Below are 20,193 nucleotides of genomic sequence, written 5' to 3'. Positions count from 1 at the left end.
CGGCCCGATGGGCCCTGATCTCGGTCACCGTGTGTCTGGGCGGCGCCCGGCCCGACGGGCCCTGATCTCGGTCACTGTGTGTCTGGGCGGCGCCCGGCCCGACGGGCCCTGATCTCGGTCACTGTGTGTCTGGGCGGCGCCCGGCCCGACGGGCCCTGATCTCGGTCACTGTGTGTCTGGGCGGCACCCGGCCCGACCGGCCCTGATCTCGGTCGCTGTGTGTCTGGGCGGCGCCCGGCCCTACGGGGCCCTGATCTCGGTCACTGTGTGTCTGGGCGGCGCCCGGCCCGACGGGCCCTGATCTCGGTCACTGTGTGTCTGGGCGGCGCCCGGCTCGACGGGGCCCTGATCTCGGTCGCTGTGTGTCTGGGCGGCGCCCGGCCCGACGGGCCCTGATCTCGGTCACTGTGTGTCTGGGCGGCGCCCGGCCCGACGGGCCCCGATCTCGGTCACTGTGTGTCTGGGCGGCGCCCGGCCCGACGGGCCCTGATCTCGGTCACTGTGTGTCTGGGCGGCGCCCGGCCCGACGGGCCCCGATCTCGGTCGCTGTGTGTCTGGGCGGCGCCCGGCCCGACGGGCCCTGATCTCGGTCACTGTGTGTCTGGGCGCCCGGCCCGACGGGGCCCTGATCTCGGTCACTGTGTGTCTGGGCGGCGCCCGGCCCGACGGGCCCTGATCTCGGTCACTGTGTGTCTGGGCGGCGCCCGGCCCGACGGGCCCTGATCTCGGTCACTGTGTGTCTGGGCGGCGCCCGGCCCGACGGGGCCCTGATCTCGGTCACTGTGTGTCTGGGCGGCGCCCGGCCCGACGGGCCCCGATCTCGGTCACTGTGTGTCTGGGCGGCACCCGGCCCGACGGGGCCTGATCTCGGTCACTGTGTGTCTGGGCGGCGCCCGGCCCGACGGGGCCTGATCTCGGTCACTGTGTGTCTGGGCGCCCGGCCCGACGGGCCCCGATCTCGGTCACTGTGTGTCTGGGCGGCACCCGGCCCGACGGGCCCTGATCTCGGTCGCTGTGTGTCTGGGCGGCACCCGGCCCGACGGGCCCTGATCTCGGTCACTGTGTGTCTGGGCGGCGCCCGGCCCGACGGGGCCCCGATCTCGGTCACTGTGTGTCTGGGCAGCACCCGGCCCGACGGGGCCCCGATCTCGGTCACTGTGTGTCTGGGCGGCACCCGGCCCGACGGGCCCTGATCTCGGTCACTGTGTGTCTGGGCGCCCGGCCCGACGGGGCCCCGATCTCGGTCACTGTGTGTCTGGGCAGCACCCGGCCCGACGGGGCCCCGATCTCGGTCACTGTGTGTCTGGGCGGCACCCGGCCCGACGGGCCCTGATCTCGGTCACTGTGTGTCTGGGCAGCACCCGGCCCGACGGGGCCCCGATCTCGGTCACTGTGTGTCTGGGCGGCACCCGGCCCGACGGGGCCCCGATCTCGGTCACTGTGTGTCTGGGCAGCACCCGGCCCGACGGGGCCCCGATCTCGGTCACTGTGTGTCTGGGCGGCACCCGGCCCGACGGGCCCTGATCTCGGTCACTGTGTGTCTGGGCGCCCGGCCCGACGGGGCCCCGATCTCGGTCACTGTGTGTCTGGGCAGCACCCGGCCCGACGGGGCCCCGATCTCGGTCACTGTGTGTCTGGGCGGCACCCGGCCCGACGGGCCCTGATCTCGGTCGCTGTGTGTCTGGGCGGCACCCGGCCCGACGGGGCCCTGATCTCAGTCACTGTGTGTCTGGGCACCCGGCCCGACGGGCCCTGATCTCGGTCACTGTGCCTGGGCAGCACCCGGCCCGACGGGCCCTGATCTCGGTCACCGTGTGTCTGGGCGGCGCCCGGCCCGACGGGCCCTGATCTCGGTCACCGTGTGTCTGGGTGGCGCCCGGCTCGACGGGGCCCTGATCTCGGTCACTGTGTGTCTGGGCGGCACCCGGCTCGACGGGCCCTGATCTCGGTCACTGTGTGTCTGGGCGGCGCCCGGCCCGACGGGGCCCTGATCTCGGTCACTATGTGTCTGGGCAGCGCCCGGCCCGACGGGCCCTGATCTCGGTCACTGTGTGTCTGGGCGGCGCCCGGCACGACGGGCCCTGATCTCGGTCGCTGTGTGTCTGGGCGGCGCCCGGCCCGACGGGGCCCTGATCTCGGTCACTGTGTGTCTGGGCGGCGCCCGGCCCGATGGGGCCCTGATCTCGGTCACTGTGTGTCTGGGCGCCCGGCCCGACGGGGCCCTGATCTCGGTCACTGTGTGTCTGGGCGGCGCCCGGCCCGACGGGCCCTGATCTCGGTCGCTGTGTGTCTGGGCGGCGCCTGGCCCGATGGAGCCCCGATCTCACGGGGAAAAAAAAAATAACAAGGAAGAAAAAAAAAATGGAGCCCCAGGGAGCACGCAGACAGAATTTCTTATGTGCTTTTGGACGAGTCCATTGACCTTGGTGACCCACCTGAGCTGGGTACCCGGGGGTTTTCATCCTGCCTGACCCTGGCCAGCTTGTTCCACCCCCTTCTCGTACCCCCTGCTTCATGAGCACACATGGCACTTCTGTGTAGCTGGGTCTTTGTATGGTCCCCATTGCCATGGCAACTGAGCACCTGGTCTTCCTAGCTCCCCATTTTACAGATGGGCAAGTGCCGTGCCTCAGTTTCCTCCAGGTTACACAGGAGAGTCACCTTTGTTGCCACAAGGCTGGAGGGTGAGCAACAGGCCCAGATGGAAAGATGAGAGCTTGTGAGTTCTGGGTGTGCGCTTACAAATTATTTTTGTATAAGGAGAGATATCTGCGCAGGTGCCATTGGCCAAAAATCTGCCACACCCCTGTGCTATGCAGTCCTCTGCTCCAGAGGTGGTTGCCTTTGGCTGCTGCTGCTGAGAGCCATGCGCACAGCTTTTGACTATATTTGAGATCCATTGCCCTCCTCTGGATACACTTGGCATGGCTCTACTGAATGTCCTAAGCCCTATACTGCAAAAACCCAACCTTACGGGAGATTCTCCTTTTACCCCAGGGCGGCTTTTGTGGCAGGAGGCTCTGGATTGTCTCCCTGTTGCTAGTGAGAAGTTTTGAGCTGCCATGGACTTTCCTGGGGGATCTTTCTTGCGAGTGTCAGTGGCTTGCTGGAAAGATTACCATGCTGTGCGGTGCCGCCGATTGTGGTTTCAGTTCAGGTGGAGGCATTAGCAGCTGTTCAATGCCGCAGGAACAAAAGAATCTGCTTTTATGCAAATATCCCCTGTAATTAAGAAGACAAAAAAAAGAGAAAAACCTACTGAGGGGGCGGAAAGCCACAGAGAACATGCTGAATGCACAGGGATGTTGCTAAGTATAGCAGCGGGTAAATCAACCATGGTATAACTCGTGTGAGACTCAGGGGTGTAATTGCTCAGTCACTTTTTTTTTAAAAGTCGTTTGGATCCAAGACCCACGTGCAGTTCCCCTAAAGGTCTTCCCTAATAGAGAAAAGATCTTCTATGGAGAGAAATATGCACGTAATCACATTTTCTTTATCACTAGCAACTAGCGTGGCTCGGGTCCTTAACTTGGTTAAGGGTGGGTTTGGGTTTTTTTGAAATAAAAGGAAAATGTACGTGCTTTATTTCAGTGATTGTATTTTTCAAAGCCGGAGAGCGAGAGGAAAGTGCACAGCTCGTAAACCCCCTGCGCTCCCCAGCCAGAGTGAGGAATGCAGCGAACTGTGCACTCCCTGACAAAGGGGAACAGCCAACAATTTTCCCCATAGGAATTTGGGGGGGGCTTTCATCCTTCCGTAAACTATGCCTGGGGGAGCAGTCCTGGTGGGGGGAGCGCCCCCAGCCAGCCCCTTTCACCTGCCTGGTGATTCTGTCTCTTTTTTCTTTATGGCTTGATGAGAAACAATCCCATTGTCTTGGCACAAGCAGTCCCATACCTTGCTTTAAGTGATGATAAGAGGAAGCTGTGTCCGAAAGTGATGGTCCTCGCTCTCCCCGTTTGGGAGGAGTTCTGGAACAAACCGACGGAGAGACAAACTCTTTCAAACATAGAGACGTGCTCTGGCCCATGACCACTTACAGAAAAGGGCACAGCACAGCCGTTGGGATCGAAGAAAAATAGCCAACCCAATACCTACCAGATACGGGAAAAAATCCCCCTCCAAAATTTCCCCATAGGTGCTGTCTTGAAGGGATTTCCACCATGCAGGGTTGATACTTTGGTTCAGTGGCTCTCAGCATCCCCCCTATAAAAAATCAATTCCTGCACCTCTGTGTTCCCCCATATCTAGCTAATGAAAGCAACTCGGTGGTGGAAATGCGGATCAGAAACCTCAGCCTGTTTCCACCCAGTTCCTTCCCGCGGCTCCAAAGCTGAGATTTCCCTTCAAGAAGGGATGTTTTTTCTCACAGACTTGCTCAAGTTCAAACCGTGCTTAACTTGGGGGGTTAAATAAATATATAATGGAGATTGCCTATCTCCTAGAACTGAAAGGGACCTTGAAAGGTCATTGAGTCCAGTCCCTGCCTTCACAGCAGGACCAAGTACCATCCCTGATGAATTTTTGCCCCAAATTCCTAAATGGCCTCTGTGAGGATTGAACTCACAACCCTGGGTTTAGCAGGCTGGGGCTGTCCCTCCCCCCAGATGATCACCAGAAGCCGATAAATGTCATTCAAGACTCCGTCCCGTTAAGCCACCCTGGATTTTTGTGCTGAGGAAGGAAGTTGTGTTTCCCCCTCCAGGGCTTCAGGAATCAATAGTCACCTTGGAAGAGTGGTCATTTACAAGTCTTTTTGAAAGCTTAGAAAGGGAGAAATTTCCTGCTTGGTCAAAATTGACAGTTTCATTTTAACTCCCCCCCCCCCCCTCAACAAAATTGTTGGTGACACGAAAGCTTTGCAGAAATTCAGTGTTGCTATGGGAGCGCCTGGGCTTCTTTAACAAGCTTTGTTCTAACGATGTAAATCTCATTCCAGAAATTATGACTGGGAAATAAGTAACCTAGGGGAGTTAGATGCTTATGGAATTCACAGACAAAACTCCCTGAGGAGATTCCCGTCCTGTACATCATATAATCATGGAATCCTAGAACTGTAAGAGAGTTCGAGAGGTCATCACGTCCAGTCTCCTCACGACAGGACCAAGTGCTATCAAGATCATCCCTAACCATACCTGGCATCTCACCAACAGCAGTGTGTCTGTGCCTGACACTCACTGGTGGATTTTTACCCTTCTAGCTCCTGTCTGGGATAGTCTGACTTTATAGCTGGAAATCTGAGCCTCCCCTGAGCTCACCGAAAGAAGAATCTGAATCCATTGGCTGCCCAAGGGACTTAGACACTTCTGGTCAGGCCCTTTGGTAAAATCCCAAAGGTGCCTCTGCATCTTGAGGCAGCTGAATCTCTTTGTAAGCCTGGCCTTCCGTGCCCAAGCCAAATGGAGAGGGTGGGGGGAGAAGCAACGGGAAGTTTAAATTCTTCTCCTTTTTAAAATCACGTAATGCTTGCTGTTTGTATGGTGCTTTTCACCCGCAGGGCGTGATGCGGATTAGTATTGTGGCCTCACCCCCCCCCTCCCACTCCCACCTCACACACACTTTTACAAAAGGGAAACTGAGGCACAGCGTGGGGACAACAACTCTCCCTACTTCCTTCAAGGAGCCAGTGTCAAAGAATCCGGGAGCCCTGACTCCTCTAGCTCTCACTTTCTTCTCAGAAGTGGGATAGAGGCCAGAGTCCCGGCTTTCAATTCCTGTGGCTCTAACCACTGTGTCACGCAGCTGGGAAAACAACCCAGGAGACCTGAACGTTGGTGCGAAACGTCCGCCTTAGAGGTCAGGCGCTTTCCTCTGTGCTTTGTACACACACAACGTGCGTCTCCAGCCGCTGTTGGTTTTGTGTGGCGGCCCCGTTTCTCCGGTCAGGAAAGCAGCCTGGACTATCCAAGAGGAATGTTTTCCTGCGGAGCCGCGCTTTCCTCCAATAGACTTTTATGGTCCCTCATCTCCTCTGGGCCGCGGGGGGAGGGGTCGGAGGCGGAACGGCAGCTTCTTGAAGGGAGTGCCGGAGCGAGAACCGGCGCAAAGCTCGCGCGTCTTATAACCTGCAATTCCCGGGGCGGCTGTTGGCTCTCAGGATCCGGCATGCTCACGGAGAGCTCTGCGATTGCTCTGTCAGCCATTGGCTCTGAACAACACCGCGGGGACCAGCCGGAACTAGCTGCTTCGTGCAGTGGTTCCCAGCCACCGCAACTCAGTGATGCTGGATTGCTGGGAGGGTGCAGTTCGTGCTTTGGAGGCAGTGTGGCCTAGTGGCTAAAAGTGGCGTGGGATTCCGGAGGTTCTTTTCCTGGGTGAGCGGCCATGCCTCAGTTTCCCCAGCCCTTTGAGAGTTCATGGCGATGAGTGAGGCTCCCTCCTTCCTCTCCGTTCAGCTGGAGGGGGGGTGCCTGCCCCAAAACTCATATGCCGGCTCCCTGCAAAATCATGACATGGCCTTATGTTGTTGGAGGGGGGGGGTCCTCTCTGTTTGCCATCTGGAGCTATTAGGGGTCCTGTTCTCTAGCTCTGTCCAGCCCTACAGACACAGATCAAACCATGGCACGATTAGGGCCTGGCAGGCTTGTGCCAGGGAAGGACATGCCCCAGCTTGCCACGTGCTAACTGCTCATCTAGACAAGCCCTTACTGTATTAAAGGGGACGGTAGCCGCCAGTATTCTCCCATGACTCCAGGAGCTGGGTCTTGAAGTGCCCAAATTGGCCAGGCCGTATCCCAGAAGGACTCGGGGGCGGGAGCGCTGTGCTGCTGCCAAGTCCCTGTGCCGAAGAGCTCATGGGCCAGGCAGGAGGAGAAGCAGAGAGCAGCGTATAGTCCGGGCACAGCCAGCAACAGAACCAGGGTGGGGTACCTTGGGCCATGCTGCCTCTAGCTGTCCCAACCTCCGAAGTGTGTGTGTGTGTGTGTGTGTGTGTGTGTGTGTGTGTGTGTGTGTTAGCCAGAGGGTTACACCTTCAAGCCAGGTGGTGTGTGTGTGTGTGTGTGTGTGTTAGCCAGAGGATTACACCTTCAAGCCAGGTGGGGGGTGGGTGTGTGTGTGTGTGTGTGTGTGTGTGTGTGTGTGTGTGTTAGCCAGAGGGTTACACCTTCAAGCCAGGTGGTGTGTGTGTGTGTGTGTGTGTGTGTGTGTGTGTGTGTGTTAGCCAGAGGGTTACACCTTCAAGCCAGGTGGTGTGTGTGTGTGTGTGTGTGTGTTAGCCAGAGGATTACACCTTCAAGCCAGGTGGTGTGTGTGTGTGTGTGTGTGTGTGTGTGTTAGCCAGAGGGTTACACCTTCAAGCCAGGTGGTGTGTGTGTGTGTGTGTGTGTGTGTGTGTGTTAGCCAGAGGGTTACACCTTCAAGCCAGGTGGTGTGTGTGTGTGTGTGTGTGTTAGCCAGAGGATTACACCTTCAAGCCAGGTGGTGTGTGTGTGTGTGTGTGTGTGTGTGTGTGTGTGTGTGTGTGTGTTAGCCAGAGGGTTACACCTTCAAGCCAGGTGGGGTGTGTGTGTGTGTGTGTGTGTGTGTGTGTGTGTGTGTGTGTGTGTTAGCCAGAGGGTTACACCTTCAAGCCAGGTGGGGTGTGTGTGTGTGTGTGTGTGTGTGTGTTAGCCAGAGGGTTACACCTTCAAGCCAGGTGGGGTGTGTGTGTGTGTGTGTGTGTTAGCCAGAGGGTTACACCTTCAAGCCAGGTGGGGGGGTGTGTGTGTTTTGGGGGGGGGGGGAAGCCGTAACAAGACCAGCAAGTGCCTCCATTCTCCTGCTGGGGGAGGAGAATGGGGCTGAAATGCTTCCTGTATCTTGCTTTTCTGGACCAGCCTCTGCCAGCAGGCCTAATGAATCTGAAGGCAGCTCTGGATGCTGGCTCAGGGAAGGGTGGAACACCGAGAGCTGGCAGGAACACCCCCTCACCCCTGCCACTGTGATATCCTGTGGAACTCCCTGCCACTGGATATTTGTCAAGCCCAGAGCATAGCAGGATTTTAAAGGAGGCTTAGAAGCGTGTGGATAGAAGGCTGTCAGCCGTCATGCTGCAGGGCATATGCCAGCCCGCTAACCTAGGGGTCTGGCAGGAAGGTCTGCTCCCGGTGGAGTGGTCCATCATTCCCCGCTGGGGACCAGAGGACAGATGCTGCTTTGGGCAGACTCGCTTCCCATGCTCCGTCCCTTTATCCCGCCGTGGTTCTACAGTGGGTGGAAACAGCCCCTTGAGAGCCACACCTGTGCACGGGGATCTTTCCAGCCAGCATCATCTGGGGGAAGGACCCAGATCCCAGCCCTCCTATAGGGGGTAGATTGTGGGTGTTGTGGGAGCACCCTGTGCTGGGGCTATTCTCTGCCCCCCTGGGCCCTAGGAGGTGGATTGGGGCATGGCTGGTGCACTCTGCTCTGTCGCTATTCTCTGCCCCCTCGGGCCAATAGGGGCAGACAAGGGTGTGTCTGGGGGGCCCTGTGATGTGACCATTCTCTGTCCCCTAGGACCTGTAGAAGGTGGATTGGGATGTGGTGGGGGGGCATTGCATTGTGGCTGTTCTCTGTCCCCGAGAGGCAAGCGAGTGAATCAGAGCAGCCTCCAGGCTGCTCTAAGTTAACACGGGGGGTTGGGGAAGGGCTAGAATATGCCAGGGAGGGGGCCTGCAACCACCTCCCATCCTTCTTGCCACACAGAGGCTAGCTGGGAAGTGGTCCCCACGATCCTGCAGCAGGCCAGGTGCTGCTCTGATCTGGCCCCGGCGGCGTGGCATGCGGCGTGGCAGGCAGAGCAGAGACTCATGTGGCAGCTGAGCCCTGCTGATGTGCTGAGCAAGCCCCACGGCCGGCGTCTGGCCCTCAGCCCTGCGGGATGTGTGGCTGCTGCATCTAGCTTACTGAACAGAAATCGACTTTGCCACCCCTTTCTTGTGTTAAGCTTGTCCGGAGCCACGATGGGCGCGGAGTTTTATCCGCCTGGATTCGGCCAAGCCCTGGAAAGTCACGGGATCCATCTGACGGCACTTTTTCCAGTTCGGCTTGGTGCGAGTTCTGCTTAAGCGCCCGGCTCCCCGCGTACCCGGCCGATAACGGCTCTGCCCGGGGTCTGGCTTATGTCTTTGTCTCCTCGGGGCTCCGACATCCAGACGTGCGTTTGAATGCAGCCCCATGCAAACTCGCGTGTCTAGGAGCGGAGCTTGCCAGCTACAGCGGGGGCTGTAGCCACGGCCCCGAAACAGACTGGGGAGTCGGTGGCGGGGAAGGGGGGGGGAGGCTGTTGCCTGGTATGTTTACACTGCCCACGAAGTCCAAGCGCTGAGTCCGGTTTGAGCCCAACCCCCTCCTCTTTCTGTCCACGCACAAACTGCTCTGATGCGATGCAGCAAGCGCTGACCCCGGTCTCACGGCCTTTGTGTTCGTGGGGCACATCGGCGCACGGACTCCGGCTCGCAATGCAGTGTAGACACCCTGTCTGCCAGCCCCATCCTGGACCTGCCAACCAGCTCCCATGCAAGGCCCTGGCTTGCTGGCATTGGAGCAGGGACTTGGATCCCAAGCGAGCTGGGCTGCCCGGCCTGTCTTTCTGGCCAGTGACAGGTGAATGTTATTACCAAGTGGGACAGCTCTTCCCATCCGATGCTCCAGCCGTGTGGGTGGGGCGCTCATGGGGGGAAATGGGAGATTCCAGCTCCATTCCCTGCACCAGGTTCTACCACTCTGCTGGAGAACTGAGACACCCCTGGCTCGTTTTAAAGGGACGGCGTGGGGCGTAATGGGTAGAGCGGGGTGGGGGTGGGGAAGTCGGGACTCTTGGATTCTGTTCCTAGCTCTGGCAGGTCTGAGCAGCGGGGCTGGGAGTCAGGACGCCTGAGTTCCATTCTTTGCTCTGCCGTCAGTGCTCTGATGTTAGGCAAGGCCGCGTGCCTCAGTTTCCCCTTTTGTAAAACAGAGATAGTGTTAAGCGAGTGGGGCTGGGAATCCGGACTCCTGGTTTCTAGTCATGAGAACGGCCATACTGGGTTTGATCAAGGGTCTGGCTAGCCCGTTAGCCTGTCTTCCAACAGTGGAGCGTGCCAGGTGCTTCAAAGGCAATGAACAGAACAAGGCTACCATTGCATCTTACACCCCTTGTTTGTCCAGTCCCAGCTTCTGCCAGTCCGAAGTTTAGGGGCACAGAGGATGGGGTTGTGTCCTTACTTGATCTGTCCTCCCGGAACGTATCTAGTTCTTTTTTGAACCCAGTTATACTTTTGGCCTTCTCTGTGCCCCCAGGCAATGAGTTCCACAGGTTAACGGTGCATTGGCCAGTGGGAGAACAGGGATTTTGTTTGGTTTAAACTGGCCACCTATTAATTTCCCCTTGTCCTTGAATTCTGTGAAAGGGTAAATAATGCTTCCCCTGGTCCCTTTCCCCTCACCAGTCCTATTCCCCGAGGACGTGAACCTTGTTGTCCCCTATCCAGGGGAGCACCCTGCCTCTGGGCCATTGGCCGTTCCAGGTTGGAGCGCCCTCTCTTCCGCCTTTGCTTGTGTTGAGTCATTCCCAAAGATCTCAGTTTGTGCCAGGGCGAAATAAAAGCGAAATTTGAAACCTTGACATTTTCCGTGGAGGGGGATTCGTGCTTTCCGGCCAAACCCAGAGTTACCTCTGTGCACAGCTACTGGCACGGCCTGTCCCCGCTCCAGATAGGTGAGCAAGTCCAGGTCTGGGGGGGAAGGACCTTGATAGTCCTTTTAGCTCATTGAAAAAACACCCGAGAGGCCCCTGGGTCATGGTGCATAAGCATCCACGGAGGAGGGGGGATCTCTTGTGTTAATCTACTACACAAGCCATAAGATGCAATGCTTGGAAATCCAGACTGGACATAAGACTCGAGGTGTGAACGGGAAAAGGGACTAACCTCAGGAGCGACCGACCGAGGGGCAGGGGTAGATCCTCCACCCCCTGGGGGCTTTATGCCCCTCTAGCTCGACCACAAGATATGGGCTGGGAGGGGTTGGAGCCTGGTTTGCTGGGTCCCCAGCGGGCCCCCGCTCTGGGCCGGGTTATACAAGCCAGGCAGGCTGATCAGAACGATAGCTCCGTCTGGGCTCCTCTGAATCACTGGGGTAGCCCCCCGCCCCCATCACCACTCCCTGCAGAGGTTAATCCCACCCCTCTGATCCCAGATCTCTTCCTTCCCCTTTCTGCACGGAGCCCCGCATACTGCTGGGGTTGTCACTGTTCCTCTGCTTGTCTCACTGTGACTCCGGGGCGCCTCGTTTGACTGTACGCCCCTGCTGCTGGAGGAGGCGCTGCTCTGTAATCTATCCCATACGCTCTCCCTGGCCCGGTCTCTAATTCGGCAGGGGATGGTTCTGCAGAGCGGCGGCGCAGGATGAATGTGGCGGAGTCCCACACCTGGTTCTCATTTGAGCTCTCTTCTGGAGAACTGAACAAGCTGTGTTTAGTTTTAAAGGGGATGGGGTTTAATTGCCGGAGGAGCGGGGAGGCAGTAATTAGGACTCCTTGGTTCTATTCCCAGATCTGGGAGGGGAGTGGGGTCTAGTGGATTAGTCTGGGGGGGGGGGGTGGGTTGGGAGCTAGGACTTTTAGATTCTATTTCCAGCTCTAAGTAGGGAGTGGGGGGAGTCTAGTGGATCAGAGCAGGTGGGGGTGTGGCCGCCAGGACACCTGGGGTCTATTCCTCGCTCTCTGATTGTAGGGAAAGTCAGCGTGCCTCAGTTTCCCCCTTTGTGAAACCGGGATAGTGCCAGGCCAGGGCGCAGCAAGGGTTAATATGTGTACAGCGTTCTGGAGGTGTGGAGTGCCGCATATGGAATTACATTTGCTGCCTCGCGCTGGCAAGAGGCAAGAAGTGGAACCGATTAGAAGCAGAGCGAAAACAACCCAGCTGTCTTTTCTCAGGGTTCCTGAGCGTGATGAAATGCAGGCGGGAAACGCACCGCCTAAATAGGATCTTTGCAATCTCTAACCTCTAAAGAGATCAGCTCCATTTCCCCCAGGCAGGTTGCCTGCTCCCGCGTGGCAACTAATCTTAGCCACAAAGCCAGGAGGAAAGTAAGTTAGATTTAAATACACACCAGGTCTCTTCAGGCAGTTTTTTTTAAAATGTAGCTTTCTATGATTTTAAAAATCGGGAGGGGAGAGGATTTCATCCAGGGAGCCATATTGATCCTCGCCAATGTTCCCTCTACTTTTTTCCCCCATCTATATGCAGAATAAATGTTGTTATGTGCACCAAGGCTTGTGTGGTGCACCACCCTAGCAGAGTGCACAGCCTAGCAGGGTGCCCTTGAACTGTCCGTATCTGGTAGCAGTAGTAGGTTGTTATCTTGTCTGTGGATCTGCCACTAGAGGGTGGGGGTGAGACACGTACTTTGTTTAAAGGTTTTGCAGCTCTGTGCGGACACCAGAGGGATGTTGAGACTTCTGACCAGTTCTCCTCCTGTCCCATTCCACCTCTCTCTCTCTCTCTCTCTCTCTCTTCCTCCCTACCTGCAGCTCTTCTGTTCCCCCATCCAGCCTCTTCATTCCTCTCCCCTCTACATTCCAGCCTGTCTCCTCTTCTGCGCTGCCTGGCGCCAGCCGGAGGAGCACTCAGGGTGCAGGAGAGACAGTCTCTTTGCTCTTCATTCCGCATCGCTCCCCTAGCATCCGTGGGAGCAATTTCCAGTAGTTCTCCTCAGCCCCTAGCTGGTGCATGTTCAGGTGCTTTGGTTGGCATGTGGGGCAGATTCTCATAGGAATAGCAGACGGCGCAGCCTCACTGCCAGATTTCAGGTACCTTCTCCAAAGCATGGGGATGCTAGAGCTTTTCTACCCATCGGCTGCAAGTTTCTTTCTTTCTTTCTAGACTACAAAGAAAGTCAGAAAAAGAAACACAATTGCATTTCTTTCTTTCTTTCTTTCTTTCTTTCTTTCTTTCTTTCTTTCTTTCTTTCTTTCTTTCTTTCTTTCTTTCTTTCTTTCTTTCTTTCTTTCTTTCTTTCTTTCTTTCTTTCTTTCTTTCTTTCTTTCTTTCTTTGCTTTTCCGAAATTTGGCACGTCTACACGGTGCCAGATTTTGGAAAAACCCGCTCTTTCGCTCTTCCTCATCCAACGAGGTTTACAAGGATGGCGAAAATGCGTCCGCTTTTCCTAAGCTTTTTTCGGAAAAGCGGACACGTTCCTTGGATGCGGTGTTGCTTTTCCCGGATACCTCTGGTATTCCAGAAAAGCGCTGCACTCTAGATGTAGCTTTTTCTTGCTTGCTTGCCACAGTGCTGTATTTCCCCCAACTTTGTTTTCAAAACCAGCTGACCTGTTTTAGCTGAAACTTTCCCGAAAAATTCAGCCTGACGCCCGGCAGGGAAAAAATTCAACCTGGACAGCTAAAGTTACAAGACAGGCTCTTAAAATGGAAACTGTCAGACAACCTTAACACTTGGCATTCCTGCAAGGGGCACCGATAACACACCATGCACACCACAGAGCAGTCCTCCTGGTCTTTGTCCCACAGAGGGTATCTTCCAGCTCCATCCTTTGCCAGAGGCTGATCGTGGCTGCTGGCTGTTGGATCGGGTTTGGTTGTTCAACCCCATTTTGTGTGTGGATTTGGATGGTTGAAAAGCGCCTGCACCATGTATTACAGAGCTTAGCCGGATTCCAGAAGGGATTAGCTATTTATATGAATAATTTCATCCCACGTGCCCGGATGAAAATGTACAAGGAATATAAATCCGCCTGCTTCGGCAGGTAAGCCCAGGCTATTCCCCTTCTCTGTACCTTGAGCCTGCCTCCGCAGTACCTGGCCCAAGCCAGGGGAAGGGGGGGGGGGGGCTGGGTACGATTGGGCCATGGCTGGAATCTGGTTTGAAAAAACGTGTTCTGGTTTAAAAATCTTTGGGCCGGGAGCTCAGCTGATGCGAATTGGTGTTACTCCGTTTGTTCTAATTGAGTGACACCTGTTTATACCAACTGGGCAGTGTTGGGGGTGGGGGTCTGGTCTAGACCCTTAGCTGACATTAGTAACTCAAAGACAATATTTTGGTTTTGATCAGGCCCCTTGCAAAAACTTTTTTCCATGCTGACAGACCAAACAGACTGCCTCTGCAGCGTTACGGCTGCCATTTGAACCCCCAGGATGCCCGGGTTCCCAGCTGTGGGAGGGGAGTGCGGTCTAGTAGATTGGGCAGGGGACAACTGGGAGACAAGATTCCTAGGGTCTCTGCCTGGTTCTTATGGGAACTGGAGTCTAGTGGTTAGAGCAGGAAGGGCTGGGAACCAGGATTCCTGGGTTCTATCCCTGGCTCTGGGAGGAGAGTGGAGTCTAGTGGTTACAGCAGGAGGGCTGCGAGGCAGGATTCCTGGGTTCTATCCCTGGCTCTGGGAGGAGAGTGGAGTCTAGTGGTTACAGCAGGAGGGCTGCGAGGCAGGATTCCTGTCTTCCGTTCCTGGCTTTGGGAGGAGAGTGGAGTCTAGTGGTTACAGCAGGAGGGCTGCGAGGCAGGATTCCTGGGTTCCTTTCCTGGCTCTGGGAGGAGAGTGGAGTCTAGTGGTTACAGCAGGAGGGCTGCGAGGCAGGATTCCTGGGTTCTATCCCTGGCTCTGGGAGGAGAGTGGAGTCTAGTGGTTACAGCAGGAGGGCTGCGAGGCAGGATTCCTGGGTTCCTTTTCTGACTCTGGGAGGAGAGTGGAGTCTAGTGGTTACAGCAGGAGGGCTGCGAGGCAGGATTCCTGGGTTCCTTTTCTGACTCTGGGAGGAGAGTGGAGTCTAGTGGTTACAGCAGGAGGACTGCGAGGCAGGATTCCTTGCTTCCATTCCTGGCTCTGGGAGGAAAGTGGAGTCTAGTGGTTACAGCAGGAGGGCTGCGAGGCAGGATTCCTGCCTTCCGTTCCTGGCTCTGGGAGAGTAGCATGATTTAGTGGTTAAACTGTCAAATTTCCAACCTTCACCATACAGCCTGGCTCAGGGCAGGCCTGGAACAACCCAGGAAACTACAGACCAGTCAGTTTAATGTCTGCACCAAGGAAGATAATGGAGCAAGGAATCCATCTGGAAGATAATAAGGTGATAGGGAACAGCCAGCATGGATTTGTAAAGAACAAATCACGTCAAAACAATCTGATAGGAGATCAAGCCTTGTGGATAAGGGAGAAGCGGTGGATGTGGTATACCTAGACTTTAGTAAGGCATTTCACATGGTCTTGCATGACCTTATCAATAAACTAGGGAAATACAATAGATGGGGCTACTATAAGGTAGGTGCAGAAGTGGCTGAATAACCGTTCTCAGAGTAGTTATTAACGGTTCACAGTCCTGCTGAAAGGGCATAACAAGTGGGGCTCTGCAGGGTTGGTTTTGGGATCAGTTCTGTTCAATATCTTCATCAAGTATTTAGATGTCGGCATAGAGAGTACGATTATTAAGTTTGCAGATGATCCCAAGCTGGAAGGGGTTGCAAGTGTTTTGGAGGAGAGGGTCAAAATTCCAAATGTGGACAAACTAGAGAAATGGTTGGAGGTAAACAGGTTGAAGTTGAATAAGGACAAAGTGCTCTACCTAGGAAGGAACAATCCGTCTCTCACATACAGGATGGGAAGCGACTGTCTAGGAAGGAGTCCTGCCGAAAGGGATCTAAGGGTCATAGTGGACAAGAAGCTAAATATGAGTCAACAGTGTGACGCTGTTGCAAAACAAGCAAACGTGATTCTGGGCTGCATGAACAGGAGTGTTGTGAGCAAGACACGAGAAGTCATTTTTCCTCTCTACTCTGCACTGATTAGGCCTCAGTTGGAGTCTTGTGTCCAGTTCTGGGCACCGCATTTCAGGAAAGATGTGGAGAAATCGGAGAAGCTCCAGAGAAGAGCAGCAAAAACGATGAAAGGTCTAGAACACGTGAGCGATGAGGAAAGACTGAAAGAATCGGGCTTGTTTAGTTTAGAAAAGAGAAGACGGAGAGGGGACAGGATAGCGCTTGTCAAGTATCTAAAAGGGTGTCACAAGGAGGAAGGAGAAAAATTGTTCTCCTGGGCCTCTGGGGACAGGACAAGAAGCAAGGGGCTGAAATTGCAGCAAGGGAGGTTGAGGCTGGACATTAGGAAAAACTTCCTCCCTGTCAGGGTGGTGAAACACTGGAATAAATTGCCTGGGGGGTTGTGGATTCTCCATCACTGGAGATATTTAAGAGCAGGATGGACAGACATCTGTCGGGGATGGTCGAAATGGGGCTTTGTCCTGCCGTGAGGGCAGGGGACGGGACTTGATGGCCTCTTGAGGTCCCTTGCAGTCCTAGGATTCTCAGTGACGTTGGACCTGCCTCTGGTAGAGGACAGGTGTAGCAAGCACATGGGTGTTGCTCGCAGATGGTTTCAGCACAGCGCTTACAGGTGTATTTAATGGGGTACCTATGTGCCTTGCCAGCATCCCCTACCATAGCAGAGTACGGTGCCCAGATACCGTGGCGATGGGCACAGAGGTAGCAGGGCAAGAACCTGGTGAGAACAGGGCTGGTGCCACTGGAGGATTTGACAAGGGGGAGAGTCCACTGGCCAAGGACACCGAGGGCAAGTCTCCAAGGCCTGTTATCCATACCTGGGACCGTTAGGTCCTAAAAGGGAGTTCTGGCCTCCAGTGTGGGTGCTGCCCCCTTCTGGAGAGTCTGCATAACAGCCACCACCTGGCTTCCGGGCCTGCTCTCCCGCCAGCATCTGAGCACGTAAGAAACTTCAGTGTGAGGATCTTCACCAGGCAGGGCAGCTCGACCCAAGGTACAAAGGGGGAAACTGAGGCACAGTGTGTCCAAAGCCTCCCCCCGCCCCATTCCGGGAGGCTGTGGTGGAGCAAGGAATGGCACTCAAGTCCAACACGTCTCAGTCTGAAGTTGGGGTCCCTAACCACTAGGCCGTTCCCCCCCCCCCCCAGCCTTGCTTCACTACTATGCCGATGCTGAAAGACACAAAGGAAACAAACTCTTGGCTCCACCCCTCCCTGAGTTTTACTGTTTTTTGAGTGGGGGGGGGGGATTAGGAAATTCACCATATTTACATCCCATGCCTGCTTGAAATGACCAGACCCCACCCATCAGCCTGACCATGGAGGCCTCTGGGAGACCGGCATGGAAACAGGGAAATGGGGGCAAGTATGTGCCAGGGGGACAATACAGAGTTGGGGCTCAGAAAGGGGGGGCACGGCCCTTTCCATGGGGGAATTTATCTGATGTCCCTGAGTGAGAATGCCCTGCAGGGTGGGGGGATGGGCTATGTTTATAGAAGAGGGGGGTGGGTCGGGGGGGGGGATCAGCATATTTCCTCCCAGACCTTGTCCTCCCCCCCCCCCCCCCCCGCTCCGGTGTCTACAGCCCCCTGCATGGTCATGTATTCATTAACCTCATTGTTGTGTTAGGAATAATTGATTCCCCCCCCCCCTTTTCCCAGGAGCTGTGATAAATGACCCCCCCAATCCCTGAGCCGAAATTCACCCCAGGCGGAGGGAAGGCAGCTAGGCATGGAGCTGAGATAGTGGGGAAGGGGAGGGGCAGTGTCCAGTGCGAGTCTGGGGGGTTCTCCCCTCCCCGCGGGGAAGGCCAGGCAAAGGGGGGCTCTGCCTTGCGGGGTGGGGGAGACCTTCCATTCGCTCCTCTTCCCCCCGGTTCGTTCTCTCCCGGGCTGGTTTCTCTCCTTTCTTTTGGCCCTGTTCTGTCTGTCTGTCCCTGTGTGCACCCGTCTGTCCCAGCATCCCTCCTATCCGAGTTCTCCGGAGGCGGGGGGGGGGGGGAAGAGAGGTGGTTTGAAAGCCCCCCACCCCCGAAGGGCCGGGCTAGCACGGGCATGACTGGAGGCGAGGGCCGGTGTGACCGGCCGCGCCGGGTCCGAATGGACCCGTGGCCGGGATGCTGTGCAACGACCCCCGGGTGTTACACTAGTGTGACGGGCTGTGTCGGTGACGCTGGGAGGGTCCTGCCCGTGCTCTCGTCGGCTGTGTGTCCTGCGGCTTCCCAGCTACGGTAATTCCTCATTTAACTCTATACATGCATTTCTGAAAATGTTCGTGCTAAGCGAAAACGTTCTATGCGGGGTCAATTTTCCCGTTAAACATAATGGGAAAGGTAGGGGTTGCGTTTCCGGTGGTGGTGGCAAAGTCAATTTTTTGTTGGTGCTGGGTCGTCACCGTCAACATTAGCTATGTAGCAACACAAGTCGCCGCGGTTTGTTAAAACGCAACGAGAAAGACGTGAGCGAGCAGAGGAGCGCTGTGGCCACGTGAGTTCATCCACTCGTGCGAATGGCCGCTGTTTTCACCAACGTCTACGCTGCACGAAATAGTCCACTACTTGATTATTTTCATGTTATTTCGGGGACGGTCGGGTGGTTTGAAAAACGTTCCCTAAAAAAAAAAAAATCGGGCTATTGCGAAAACGTGTAAGCGGGCACGTGTTAAACGAGTAATTACTGCGTTCTCAAATGGGCGGATGACGGGATGTGGTTAAACGAGGCTTTTCGTGACTTTTTCCCTCCTTGGTCAGTTTTCTGCGCTCTCCTCCCCTTTTATTCCTCTTTCCTGGTCTCCTTTTTCCCTCTTTTCTTCTTTGCTTCCTTCTCTTGGCCTCTCCCCTGCCCCCATCCCAACTGGGTCTGGCTTCCCCCCCCCCCCCACCTCCACCCCTGCGCTCAGCTGCCTCCTGCTTTCTTTGCCTTATAGGGGAGGGAAGAGGCCAGCACCGGTTCTACGGGGCCCCATCTCCTGGCTCCCTGGGCAGCTGTGCTCCCCTTATCTAGGGGTGGGGGATGGGGTATCCCGCTGCTGCCCCCCCCCCCCCCCCCCCGCTTCCCTCCAGCCCTGGAGCTGTCAGCTCCCCACCTGCCCTGGATGAGAACCCCCCACCCTTGTCTCCAGCAGAGTCTGATTGACAGCCCCAAATGGGTCTCATTGTCTCTCCCCTCCCATCTGTCTGGAGGTCAAAGGTCACCCAGCAGACCCTACCCCCCCCCCTTCCCCGTGTGGGCCGTCAAAGTTCAACTGAATCTAAACATGGGGGGAGGGGTGCTCCGGGGTCCCTGCCCTACCACGACTGTCGACTGCCGGTGGGGGGCAGTTTGACCCCTGATTTTGGAGGGGTGACATACAGTGGCTTCGGGGGGAGGGGTGTCACTCCCTCCTCCTCCCCCGGCCGCCATGTCCCTGGGGTATCTGTGCCTGGCTAACACCCTGCCCCTCTGTTTCCTTTCCAGGATGCGCTGCCCGGGCTGATGTGGGAGCTGGAGCAGCAAGTGGGGGGGCTGCGGCTGTACCCCGAAAAGGCCTGCGGGGAGGCGGCCGAGACGGACAGCTGGCCCAGCTCCGGTAGGGACCGCGGCGCTGTGATGTCTCAGATCGGGGGGGAGGGGGGCGGGAGAAAGGCCAGTGGATCTCCACCCGCGCCCTCCGGTTACCCCTGCAGGGAAACGGCACCCCAAAACTGTTCCTCAAGCTCAGGGCTGCTGCTGCTCCCATCCCTTCTTGCAGGTCCATGGTGCCCCCCCATCAGCAGTTCTCTGTCACCTGCCTGTCCCATCGCCCCCCCCCCCCCCCATCCCTGAGCCTCCTGCCCCAGTTCTGGGCTGCCTCTTCCCTCCCCCGCCCCGTCTACAGCTGCCATCTCTTGCAGGTTTCTACGAAGGTGCCTCCTCGGCGGTGGCCTCAGACTCCCCGGCCTCCGGCTTCGGGGACTCCTCCGGCTTCCCCTCCGCCTCCGGCTCCTGCTCCCGCATCGGCCAGGCCGAGTGCCGCGGCAGCTATGCCAGCGAGCGCCCCAAGTCCATGGGTGAGTGGCTGCTTGGCTCCCGAGAGACCGGTGCGGGGCTGGGGTCTCCCAGCTGATTGGAGGCCGGGGGGCGGGGATATTCAGCCAGACGGAGCTGTGGGTCGGGCCCTGGGGGGGTGAGGAGCCAGATGGGGCAAAGGATCAGGCCTGGGGGGTGCAGGGAGCCAGACAGGGCCAAGGGTTGGGCCCTGTGGATGTGGGGAGCCAGAGGGGGCCATGGGTCAGGCCCTGGGGGGGCGGGGAGCCGGGTGGGGAGCCAGACGGGACCATGGGTCAGGCTCTGGGGGGGGGGGGCCAAGTGGGAGGGTCAGGCTCTGGGGGGGCCAGATGATGCTGGTGGGTTGGGACCAGACGGGGCCAGGTTTGGGCCTTGGAGGAACTGGGGCCCAGTTGGATTGCAGGTTGACCCTGGGGGGACAGGAGGCCGTGGGTCGGGCC

General features: G+C 56.8%; 1 protein-coding gene across 1 annotated transcript in view; it reads left to right on the top strand.

Moving 5' to 3' along the window:
* The window catches only part of DACT3 (dishevelled binding antagonist of beta catenin 3), a 34,078-nt gene that overhangs the window by 10,344 nt on the left and 3,541 nt on the right, over window positions 1-20,193 (top strand). Inside the window, exons 2-3 of the mRNA XM_075915137.2 lie at window positions 19,184-19,295; window positions 19,600-19,755. Coding sequence (XP_075771252.2) covers window positions 19,184-19,295; window positions 19,600-19,755 — 268 coding nt within the window. The remainder of the gene's footprint in view (window positions 1-19,183; window positions 19,296-19,599; window positions 19,756-20,193) is intronic.

Source organism: Pelodiscus sinensis, chromosome 18 (genome assembly GCF_052426305.1).
Source record: "Pelodiscus sinensis isolate ZL-2025 chromosome 18, ASM5242630v1, whole genome shotgun sequence".
Taxonomy (NCBI): Eukaryota; Metazoa; Chordata; order Testudines; family Trionychidae; genus Pelodiscus; species Pelodiscus sinensis.
Note: the sequence above shows the minus strand (reverse complement) of the source record. Positions and strands in the feature narration are given on the sequence as shown.